The 12,641-nt window shown below is 41.4% G+C and overlaps 1 protein-coding gene across 1 annotated transcript in view; it reads left to right on the top strand.

Moving 5' to 3' along the window:
* ADAMTSL3 (ADAMTS like 3) overlaps positions 1 to 12,641 on the top strand; it is a 418,321-nt gene that overhangs the window by 390,292 nt on the left and 15,388 nt on the right. The window contains exons 23-25 of the mRNA XM_025392622.1: positions 2,948 to 3,130; positions 4,794 to 4,910; positions 10,086 to 10,269. Of these exons, the coding sequence (XP_025248407.1) occupies positions 2,948 to 3,130; positions 4,794 to 4,910; positions 10,086 to 10,269 (484 nt within the window). The remainder of the gene's footprint in view (positions 1 to 2,947; positions 3,131 to 4,793; positions 4,911 to 10,085; positions 10,270 to 12,641) is intronic.

Raw genomic sequence — 12,641 nt, 5'->3', positions numbered from 1 at the left:
AAGAGGAAATTGTCATTATGTGCAAATGATATAATTATTTACCTTAAAAAAGATAAGAAAATCAATTAGAAAAACTATTCAAAATAATAATAAAGTTCAGTAAGATGACTAGAAACAAGGTAAATATGCAGATGTGTATAGCTTTCCTAAGTGTTGGCAATAAACAACTATAAAATACATTTTTAAAAATCTTGTTTACTGCAACAACAAAAAACTATAATGTGCATAGGAATAAATATATTAAGAAATGTAAACATCTACCTATATTGTGGTTAAGAAAGGTTCTGAATCAAATTTTACTGGTATAAATCTCAGATCCAATGTTTAATAGCTGTGACCTTTCGAAAGCTTAAACTTTCTGTATGCATATATGTGTAGAAGAAAATACTAAAAAAGATATATGCACATGTGATTAGCATCCCTTCTGCTATTTAGGGCCAGCCTAGTTTTTATAACAAAATTTAAAACAAATCTCTCAGTGTATTAGTTTTCTATTGCTGCTGTAACAAATTAACACAAACTTAGAGGCTTAAAACAATACCCATATATCATCTCACCGATGTAGTGTAGGTCATCTTGGCACAGAATAGCTGAACTCAATGTTCCACTTAGAGTATCTAAGGCTAAGACCAAGGTGGTTGCATGGCTGCATTCTTTTCTGGAGGCTCTGGGAATAAATCTGCTTCCAAGCTTCTACAGGTTATTGGCTGAATCCCTTATCATTTTAGAACTGAAGTCCCCATTTGCTTGATAGCTGTCAGCTGAAGGCCACTCTCAGCTTTTAGAGGCCACCTGCACGCCCCAGCTCAGGAACATTTTATCTTTAAAACTAGCAGTGGTGGGTCATGTTGCTCTCACACTTTGAATCTCTCTGAATTCCTCCTCTGCCTCATCTCTCCTACTTTCTCTTTCTCCATATGTCCCTGATAGCTTCTGTCCTTCTCTTCTGATTTTAAGGACTTACAGAATTACAATGGGCCCACCCAGATATCTCCCCATTTTGTGGCTGGCTGATTAGTAACCTTAATTACATCTGCAAATTCCCTTCACACTAGTGCCTAGATTGATATTTATTGAGTAACCAAAGGATGATAATCTTGCGGCAATGTCTTTAGAATTATGCCTACCATACTTGAATCATACAAAGCCACAGGATTAAGGACAAAAAGTCCCAAGGGCAACCATCTCAGTCTCCAATTTTTAAAACTTCAAATAGTATATCTGAACATAATGAAGTTCCTACTCTTCTTTCAGATTCCTTTCACAGATGCCACAGTTGAAATCTAAAGTGCTTTGTCCAGGGCTACGGAACTAATAACTATTGAGAATGAGAACAAAGCCTCACCTCAACCCAGCCAAGATAGTGCTCTTTCCCCTATGCATTTCCACCTCCTCTTTGAATAGAAATTTAGTGTTTTTTTTTCACCTTGAGTTTTCAGGCAATACCTCAGTGCCAATATCAGTCTTGGGTTTCTACAAGTAAATTTAAGCATTTCTAGATCATCAGTTTCCTCTAAAGCCACACAATGACTTCCTTAAGAGACTTGAATATTCAGCTTGATGTAATGGACAGAACTGGACCTGAAGTCAAAAGGCTTACCAGGTTCCTCAATTGTGAGATACAGCTGGCAATGACTGCCTCCCAAGAAATAGGAATAACTCTGAGAATTCAAGTGTCACCATGTTCATGGAGCATGCATTTTGCCTACTGTAAGGTGTGTTGCACATGTCATGATAATAGTGGTGGCATCTTTTTTTTTTTAAGTCAGAAAACCATGCCATTTCTTCTCCATTCTCACTAGCCAGAGCATAGCAAGAGGAGTAAACATCCCCCAAAACAGTTGTCCAGAGCAATCTTGGCATCATCTGAAGCTATTCCAGCTCTTAAGAACCAGATGAAGTCAGGTGCAGTGGGAGGCTGAGGTGGGGGATCGCTTGAGCACAGGAGTTCGAGACCACCCTGGGGAATATGGTGAAATCCTGTCTTTACAAAAATTACAGAAACTAGCTGGGTGTGATGGCTTGCACCTGTAGTCCCAGCTACTTGGAGGCTGAGGAAGAGAGGGTCGCTTGAGCCCAGGAGGTTGCAGTGAGCCAAGATTGTGCCACTGCATTCTAGCCTAGGTGACAGAGGGAGCCTCCATCTCAAAAAAAAAAAAAAAAGAAAGAAAGAAAGAAAGAAAAAGAAAGAAAAGAAGAAGAACCAAATGAAATTTCTCAGTTCCTCTGAATCTTAAATTCCACAGCCCAGCAAAATGCTAAGACTTCTTAAGACTTGGGAAAAGAAGTTCTTTCAATTCCTCATGTTCCCCTCTGTGTCCAGGCTCCTGCAAGGTTGCTTACAGTCCCTGCATCTCACTGCATTGACCCAGAATTGAAACTCAGCACTTACTTTTGCTCCTTGAAGTTATCCTCTTTTACAAAGAATTAATGAACTCTGTTTCCCTGGATGTTATATATTCTTCCTGAGGGAGGAATGTTTCATTGCATATGAACAGCAAACAACTTAAAGACTTCTAGGAGATATTTATGTTTTCCAAAGACTTCCTTGTGACAACCAACCCTTGGGAATTTCTCACTCTGTCTCTGCCTCCACATTCCTCCAGCTTCACCAACTCCTTCGTTCCAACCACACTCCCACTACCCTACCCACCTTCAAAATTCTCTCCCTTCCCAATACAGAGCTATCTCACTCTCCTTGGCTTCCATTCCATAACTTACATGTGTAAACCAGTCACATGCTCCGTAGACCGAAGCTCTTTGCTTTAAGAGGATCCTCCACCTGCCATAGAGTAGCTATAGAAATAGAAATAGCCATTTTTCCTATTATATATAATTAAACCCATATGCTGACTTATGGTCAAAACAGTGAATGGTATTTGTCAAGTGGTTCTGTGGCCCTGTTCTTAAAGGAATTGCCTTTGTTATATTTGTTTTTGTTCCAAAGGTGTCCCTCAGCCTAATATAACTTGGTTGAAGAGAGGAGGATCTCTGAGTGGCAATGTTTCCTTGCTTTTCAATGGATCCCTGTTGTTGCAGAATGTTTCCCTTGAAAATGAAGGAACCTACGTCTGCACAGCCACCAATGCTCTTGGAAAGGCAGTGGCAACATCTGTACTCCACTTGCTGGGTAAGTGTCAAATTCTTATTGCTCCTTAACTGCCTCCTATAATACGCACAAAGTAGGCCCCGGTTTTGTTGATTTTGGAGTTGAGGAGTGAACAAGATAGACATCAGATGGTTTTAACCATTGCTACCACTGCCTGCTTAAAAATGAGCACTAAATTCTAACACCCTATTTTACCACCCTGTATCCCCAGCACCTAACACAGATGTTAGTGTTTTGTGTGTGTGTGTGATTTTTTTTTTAAATGGAGTCTCGCTCTGTCGCCAGGCTGGAGTGCAGTGGCACAATCTTGGCTCACTGCAACCTCTGCCTCCTGGGTTCAAGTGATTCTCCTGCCTCAGCCTCCAGAGTAGCTGGGACTACAGGAACACACCACCATGCCCAGCTAATTTTTGTATTTTTAGTAGAGATGGGATTTCACCATGTTGGCCAGGGTGGTCTCAATATCTTGACCTTGTGATCTGCCTGCCTTGGCCTCCCAAAGTGCTGGGGTTACAGGCGTGAGCCACCGCACCCAGCCAGATGTTAGTGTTAAGTAATGGTTTTATGAAGGAATGAAATTGAACCGTTGGCAGAATTGGTATTAGAGTATAGAATCCATTGCTAAACCAAGAGGAGAAAACATGAAAGAGATTTCTCCATAGCTTTCCTTGTGGGCAGTTAGAGGAGCCCAGAGATATAAAGAGATGGGGGGTGCCAATACAGGGAGTTGGAATAGCTGTCATGCACAAAGCATTTTGATGCACATTAATTCTTGTGATACTTATGATAGCACAGTGTTGTGGGTGGTATTTTTTAATCTCATTATATTTATGAGGAACCTTGGGATCATAAAGAGTTTGGCCTAATGCCCAAATATGTAGTCTGCTCTTTTGGTGCTCTTCCTGCTACCCTTCATGGACTCTTAGTACTGACAAAGGCAGTGGTGTGCCACCATGTGGCTCTTTCCAAAAAGCCTCTGTGATCTTCCAAAATCTTGGAATGGAAGAGTTGCAACAGATTGGCTAGGCTAACCCTGTCTGGTTCTTGAATGATTTCTCCATGCTCCCTGAGAAACGCCCAGCCTTGTTTCTTTCTTCTGCCCATTTCCACTCATGAATCTGCATGCTTGTCTCACTCCTACCTGGCATACTTCTTCTTGCAGGAATCCCCTCAAACCAAGCAGCTCATGACTTTGGTAACTTGATGGAGGGATCAAATCACAGCATTCCTCCACCATCCTCTGCTCTTATGCACAAGCTTCACAACCTTCCTAAAAGCCCATACTCCTCACCATGCAAGCCTAGGGAACAGTGCCCATTCTCTTGCTCCCAGCATTCCTCTTGGAGAGGCAAAGCTCTATCCAACCAATCTGCTTCCTCCAGTCCCTTTTGGAATTCTGTTGAATACATTTTTTTCATCTTGCAGTTTAGGCTAGAAACCCTGGAAACATGCAGAGATGCCATATGCTAGCACAGTGAGTAACTCTAACTAAACTCCTATAACACCCCACACATCCATACTCACACACACCTTCCAGACCTGTGATCATGAGCTTGAGTATCCAGGAGCACAGTATTATTATAGAGGACTCATTTCCTAGTAGCTGTCTTTAAGAACACCCAAGCTGGACCAATAATTAGACAATGCCTAACTGGTAAAAAGTGCTACTTTTTTTTCTTCTCAGAACGAAGATGGCCAGAGAGTAAAATCGTATTTCCCCAAGGACATAAAAAGTACGTTCTCCAGGCAACCAACACTAGAACCAACAGCAATGACCCAACAGGAGAACCCCTGCCTCAAGGTCTGGGATTTTGACCTTTTCAGATTTGCTATGTGTGAGGCATGTGTAAGGAAAAGGATTTAGCTAAAAGACCATCTGTGTTTTTCACTTTGCAATATGTAAAATTATTTCTAGGCAATTGGCCAGCCTTTCTCTTGACCCTCAGTCTTTGGTGGTTCAACTTATTCTTTCCATATTGAAACACTTTTTAGAAAAATCCACTCCTGAGGAAGCCTACAGAGCTCGTATCTCAAATGTGTACCATTATTTGTGATAATATAGATATTGATTTCCAGTTTCAACGCTATTGCCAATTTGGTAAATATTAATAGATATTAATAGTCTGCTATGAGTATTGGAATTGATTTTTTCATTGTTCTTTTTTCAAGACATAGTTTTCCATACACACCAACTTTGTTATGCATCAGTGCTTAATCAGGAGAACCTAATCTAAGTATTACAAGCTTGTAAAACTCTGCAGAAGGCCAAGGGATCAAGGTAGAGTTAAGAAAATCAGAAATGCTAGAATCACAGGAAGCCGTTACTGATCATCTCAGCTCCTTGTAGCTCAAATATGGGTAAATCGCAGGACACAAAGAAACTCCTTTTTTTTTTTTTTTTTGAGACGGAATCTTGCTCTGTCACCCAGGCTAGAGTCCAGTAGCACAATCTCGGCTCACTGCAAGCTCCACCTCCCAGGTTCACGCTATTCACCTGCCTCAGCCTCCCAAGTACCTGGGACTACAGGTGCCCGCCACCACACCCAGCTAATTTTTTGTACTTTTAGTGAAGACAGGATTTCACGGTGTTAGCCAGGATGATCTCAATCTCCTGACCTCGTGATCCGCCTGCCTCAGCCTCCCAAAGTGCTGGGATTATAGGTGTGAGCCACTGCGCCTGGCCACAAAGAAACTCCTTTTATTTTTTTTTTATTTTTTATTTTTTTGAGACGGAGTCTTGCTCTGTAGCCCGGGCTGGAGTGCAGTGGCCGGATCTCAGCTCACTGAAAGCTCCGCCTCCCGGGTTTGTGCCATTCTCCTGCCTCAGCCTCCCGAGTAGCTGGGACTACATTAGCTGGGACTACAGGCGCCCGCCACCTCGCCCGGCTAGTTTTTTGTATTTTTAGTAGAGACGGGGTTTCACTGTGTTAGCCAGGATGCTCTCGATCTCCTGACCTCGTGATCCGCCCGTCTCGGCCTCCCAAAGTGCTGGGATTACAGGCTTGAGCCACCGCGCCCGGCCAAGAAACTCCTTTTAAACCTCATGTTGTACTCTGTCTATTATACAGGAACAATAATGGCCATGTCATTTTCACCTTTTAAATCTTGAGCAGTGCCTCTCATTTGCATAGTGTATAATGCAGAATGTAACTACAGGTAGGGATTTTAAGACATGTAGTTTCTAGGCTTTCACTTCCTGAGATGCAAGAGAGAGCACAGAAGGGGAAAACAGTGTTGAGCTGCCAGTCAGCAATCCATCACGTTACTTATGACATCATTCTCTTATGGTATTTGTATATTTCTTCTCCTCTTTTAGACATACTACTAACATTGTTGTATACCCAAATATCCATTCATTGGACTTTCAACAAATGTTTTCCCAGTGCTTACTCTTCCCAGGTCTGGGGATGCAGAGATGACCTCCTCCTTGAGAAGCTCACAGTCTGAAGAGGGAGGCAGTCATGTTAACAGATACTGTAAAGCACTGTGACAGGTTCCATAATAAAAAGATGACCAAAGTACAATGGTAGCACCGAGGAAGGGGCCCTACCTCTCTCTAGAGAAGACAACTGAGTTTTCATGTAGGTCATGATGTTTGCTCTGGGAAGAGGAAGGAGGAAATTCCAGTCAGAGAAACCATGGTGTGTTGCATGTGGCATGGACATGAAGATCAAAAGAACTGCCTAAAATAAATTAATGAAAAACAAAAAGGATATGTGTGAGGCTGAAGCTGTTGGTGAAGGTGAAGCCTTTGGAATAGTCAAACTCTTGGTTTATTGGAACTACCTGCATTGTTCTGCCACCTCCTACACGCACACACACAAACATATGCCCAAATATACAACCACACACATACACATTGTGGAATGTCCCAGCCCTTCAAAGGATCCTAAGCTTAGCATTTCAGAGACTCCTTTATTAATTCAACGAATATTGGTTGCATGGCTAATATTTCACATACCCTGTCCTAGTGTTGAACAGGGTAATGTTTGTGGTCTTGACATTCCAGTAGGAGGGATGCATAAGAAACCAGTAAACAAATAAATATTTAAGATATTTCTCAGTGGTAAGGGCTATGAGATACACAGTGAAGGGAGGAAGCCACTTTAGTGAAGACAATCAGGATAGGCCTTCTAAGAGGTTATATTTGAGCCCACGCCTAAAGGATGAGGTGAAACCATTTGTGCAGAAAAATAAGAAAGAAGCAAAGACCATAAAATTGGAATAAGGTTAATGTGGCCTCAGAATGGCAATAAGATTCATGTGACTAGGATACAGTTGAGGGAGAGGGAGAGGGATATGAGATGAGGTTGGAGAGTGGCTGAGGACCAAATCGTTCAGAGCTTTGAGGTCCAAGGTAAAGACTCAAGAGTTTACTCCTAAACCATGGGAGGTCATTGAGGAGTCTTATATGGGAGTGATATGGCATGATCTGCTTTTGAAATGCATTTGTGTCAAAAATCACTAAGTAGAAAACAAAAAAAAATTATCAAATTGGACTGACTACATCAAAATTTTAAAGATCTGCTTATCAAAGACACCAGTAAGAATAATGAATACATAAGCCATAGACTGGGAAAAATATTGGCAGAACATATGTCTGAAGAACTTATATCTAGAATATATAAAGAACTTCTACAAGTTAACAATGAATATCCCTCACCCCCACCCCCTACACACACACACACAGTGGGCAACAGGCTTGAACAGGCACTTCACAAAAGATGATATATAGATGGCATCAGGGAAATGGAAATTAAAACCTCAGTGACATACAATTTCATACCCAGCAGAGTAGCTAAAAACAAAAAGACTGACAATGCCAAATTAATTGGCAAGAATGTGAAGCAACTGAAACTCTCATGCATTGCTTAGTGTGTAAAATGTTTAGACCACCTTGGAAAAAGCTCCTAAAAAAGTTAAGCACGCACCTACCCTCAACCTAGCAGTTTCACTCACAGGTATTTACCTGATAAAAAAAGTGTTCACAAAAAGCTTTGTTCAAGAGTGTTCAACTTATTGATAATAGTCATTGACAGGAGAATAGATTAAAAACTATGGTATATTTATACAATGGGAACATTATTCAGCAATAGAAGAAAATGAAATGAACTACTGACATGCACAATGATATAAGTGAGTCTCAAAAACATTATGCTAAGCAATGTAAGAAACCAAAGGCTGGGCATGGTGGCTCACACCTGTAATCCCAGCACTTTGGGAGGTCGAAGCAGTGGGTCACGAGGTCAGGGATTTGAGACCATCCTGGCTAACATGATGAAACCCTATCTCTACTGAAAATACAAAAATTAGCCAGGCGCAGTGGTGCATACCTGTAATCCCAGCTTCTCAGGAGGCTGAGGCAGGAGAATCACTTGAACCTGGGGAGGCAGAGGCTGCACTGAGCCGAGATCACGGCACTGCACTCTAGCCTGGGTGACAGGGTGAGACTCCATCTCAAAAAAACAAAAAGAAAAAAATAAAACCAAATACACAAGAGTACGTATTATGTGAAGTTCAAGAGTAAGTAAAACTAATGCATAGATAGAAATGGACGAGTTGCTGCCTAAGAGGGGAGAGCAATTGATTGGAAAGAGGCAAGAGGGGGATGATGAAAATATTACATACCTTGCTTTGGATCATGGTTATATAAGTGCTTACAATTGTGAAACCTTGTAAAACTGCACACCTAAGATCTGATCACTTTATTGTATATGAATTATACCTCAATAAAAAAAACACACATTTTAAAAGAAATGCACATGTCCTGCCTTGAACTGCCAAGGTATCTTTGTGAAATGTGGCGTAACAGTCAGACATACTTGGGATCCAGTCTAGCAAACAAGTGACAGACCTTGGGCAAGTTACTTCGTTTCATTCAGTTTCTGCCTCTGCAAATAAAAATATCAACTTCACAAGATGATCTTGAAAATTAAATGAAAAATTGATTATAAAGTGTCTAACTCAGTACCTGTCACCTGGGAGGTTCTCAGTAAACGTATCTACTTTGAAAAAATTATTTTTAAATAAACTGTAATCCTGAGTGTCCAACTAAAAATATATTTTACATTTTTGCTTTGCAAATGTTGCCATGTGCAATTTAAAACGAACTTCAAAAATTAGAAGGAAAAACTTGAAAACAAGTGAGAGAGATGTGAGAGAGCCTGTGGACACAGCTGGTAGCTATCAATTACTTGCAATTATTACAGGAAAATCTGGCACCTTCTGTGATCACACACAAATCCATCATCATCATGTCCTACCTCATCTTTTGCTGAGTGTCAGCAGGGAAGGGAAAGGCTGTTTGGAATAGGGACTAAAATTTTTAAAAAGCTGGGATTACTGGAGGTGGTCAGCTTCTACTCTTATAAAGGAAACTCCTATGTTTATCTCTTCAGATGTCTCTGTGACAAATTGTTTATGCAGTTACAGGATCAATCTGAAGTTTAGATTAAGCATTAATGGAAAAATAAGAACAGAACTCAAATGCATCTTTAACCTTACTGCTTAATCCCTAGTCCCTGTTCCTCCTGCTAAATCATCTTTCGTTTCTCTGCCTGATCCACTTTTGAGAAATTGAACCCATTAGGGCGTCCCCTAGAGAGGCCCTCCTGTCTTGTCCTGTTGGCTGTGGTTAGAGAATGCTGAGGAGGCAGCCCACTGCTGAGAGTGCCTTCTCTCTCTCTGGGATTTTTCTGGCAGACCCAGCTGGCTGATGATAGTCCCTCTCCAGGCTGTGATCCAAGGACCCCATTCTGGCCGCCATTCTCACCAGTTATTACAGTAAATTAGTTGAGGGAAAATAAGATTTAGAGGACTCCCTTGCACTATGAGATGGCTTTCTCTCCATATGCTACTTAAAGAACCAGACTTAAAGAACCGAAAAACATCTCATGGTGGTTTTTGGCTGTGTCCTCTCCAGCTCATCATCATTTCCCTTTTGGGGCTGTCATGATATTTTGTTTTCTTTCTGCAGAGCCTTTTTGGGAGCCTGGTAACTGGTCACATTGTTCTGCCACCTGTGGTCATTTGGGAGCCCGTATTCAGAGACCCCAGTGTGTGATGGCCAATGGGCAGGAAGTGAGTGAGGCCTTGTGTGATCACCTCCAGAAGCCACTGGCTGGGTTTCAGCCCTGTAACATCCGGGACTGCCCAGCAAGGTAAGTGAAGTCACTCTTCGTATCTCACCAACACCAAGTTTTTGTTTGTTTTGAAAGGTGCAGTTATTTGGATATAATAATTCAATAGTTAAGAATTTTTTTATCACTTACTGTATACTAGGCATCCTGCTAAGTGCTTTACATGGATCACAATGGCCTGGGAGGTAGATGTTGTTAATTTCCTGTTTCATAGATGGGGAAACTCCCCTAGGCCATACAGTTATTAGGACCAGAATTCAAACTGCGATAGTCTGAGTTTAGAGCCCCTGCTCTCAATCACTACCCAGATCTACTTCCTGCACACACAGTCCTATCAGTTCCTTAAGACTTTAGTGAGGCTAATTTCTTGGTTTACTTAGGTGATAATTCAGTGGGCCAGAATCACCAGAGGCACTAGTTAAAAACACAGTTCTCTAGATGTGACTTCTGGAGGTGAAACCGTTAATAAGCTTTCTAAGCAATAGATGATACAAATTAGTAATTTTTAAATGTACAAAATCCAATGCATGGTCTCCAGCAAACATACTCCATCCCCAGTATTTCAGATCTTTATGACTACATCCTAGACTCCCCTCTTTCTCTCACTTCCATCTATTCTTATCCATTTCCACTGTTACCACTAAAATCCAAGCCATAATTGTTTCTTACATGGACTACTCCAGGAGTCTCCTGGTTCTCATCTCCCTCCCTGGAGTACTCTGTCCACTCTCTAAGAATACAGATATTTGAAACAAATTCATCATGATGGTTCTCTGCTTACAACCCTTCACATTTCTCTTAGGACAAATGCCAAAATTCCCAGCACTGGGGTTGTGACTATCTTGTACATCTTTTTATCTCATGTTTGAAATAGTGCCTAGCAATAGTAGGTGCTCAGTAGATATTTGCTGACTGACTGAGTAAATGAGTGGAGGAATTGAACTCCCTTCATATTTGGGCCTTGGGCTGTCTCTTTTATCACTTGTCTCTCCCACACTGGTTATTTGATCTTTTTTGGTACTTAATTTTTTTTTTTTTTTTTTTTTTTTTTTTTGTCCCTTAGATGTGCTATTCTGTTTCCTGACTCAGAGCCTTTGTGCATACTGCTCCCTCTGCCTAGGACACTGTCCCCTCTCTCTTCACTTAATCATTTCTGTTCATCTATATACACCTCAATACATGTTCGGGGAAACCATCCCTGAGCTTAGCCCTCCAAAGTAAATCAGCCTTATGCTATATGATTTTTATACTTCCTTATCATTCTTCATAATTCTTACCACAGTTGTCTGACTTGCTCTCCCACTAGACCATAAATTCTATGGGGAGTAAATCCACAGATGTTTTGCTCAACAATTTATTCCTAGCACTTGGCATAATGTCTGCTCATCATATATTCCCTGTAAATATCGATGAACTCAATCAATGAATGATTACAACACAGACCCTAGCAGATAGTTGACCAAATAGTACCAAAATCCACAGTAAAAAAAAAAAAATTAACAAATAAAGAAGCATTTGTTAAGTACAAACCAGTGAGGAAGATACTATCATTTTACTGAGAGAAACTGGAGGAATGTTTAATATTATACAGCTCACTACCCTTGGGCAGATATCCACACTAGATCCAGTCACCTGTGCCTTGGAGGAGACTGGGAGGCAGGGTCACAGTGTAAAGCAAAATGGGTGCCTTGGGACATATTCTTAGGAGGGCTATCAATATTGCAGGCACCCTAACTGATAGGTCTTCCAGTACTCTTTGTAATTCTCAAAAGGAAGATCTCATGCTAAGGTCATCCCTCAGAAAGCAGCAAACTCATGCTTCAGTAACTTGGAGTAACCTGATTGAGAAAGCTCTTTTATGGCATTTCTTGATTTTCAAAACATGGAGAGAATCCACATTGGGAAGTTTGTCAGCAGTCTTGTTTCTCAAATATTCTAAAGTCTTTGCACACTCCTAGAATAAACAGTTGCACACTTTCATACCTAGAAGAGACCATAGAGATCATCTAATCCCAGATCCCTCTACAGCAAGGCTCCTCAACATTTCCGTGCCATGCCTCCCTCTGGTGGTGTGAAGAAGCCTGTGGATACCCTCCTCAGCCTCCCAAAGTGCTGGGATTATAGACGTGAGCCACCATGCCCGGCGATATATCAGATCTTTAAAAATATTTCAGTGGCCGGGCGCGGTGGCTCACGCCTGTAATCTCAGCACTTTGGGAGGCCGAGGCAGGCAGATCACGAGGTCAGGAGATCGAGACCATACTGGCTAACATGGTGAAACCCCGTCTCTACTAAAAATACAAAAAAAAAAAAAAATCAGCCAGGCGAGGTGGCGGGCGCCTGTAGTCCCAGCTACTCGGGAGGCTGAGGCAGGAGAATGGCATAAACCCAGG

Source organism: Theropithecus gelada, chromosome 7b (assembly GCF_003255815.1).
Source record: "Theropithecus gelada isolate Dixy chromosome 7b, Tgel_1.0, whole genome shotgun sequence".
NCBI classification, from domain to species: domain Eukaryota; kingdom Metazoa; phylum Chordata; class Mammalia; order Primates; family Cercopithecidae; genus Theropithecus; species Theropithecus gelada.
The sequence above is the reverse complement of the archived record's forward strand: the minus strand, read 5'-3'. Positions and strand labels throughout refer to the sequence as shown.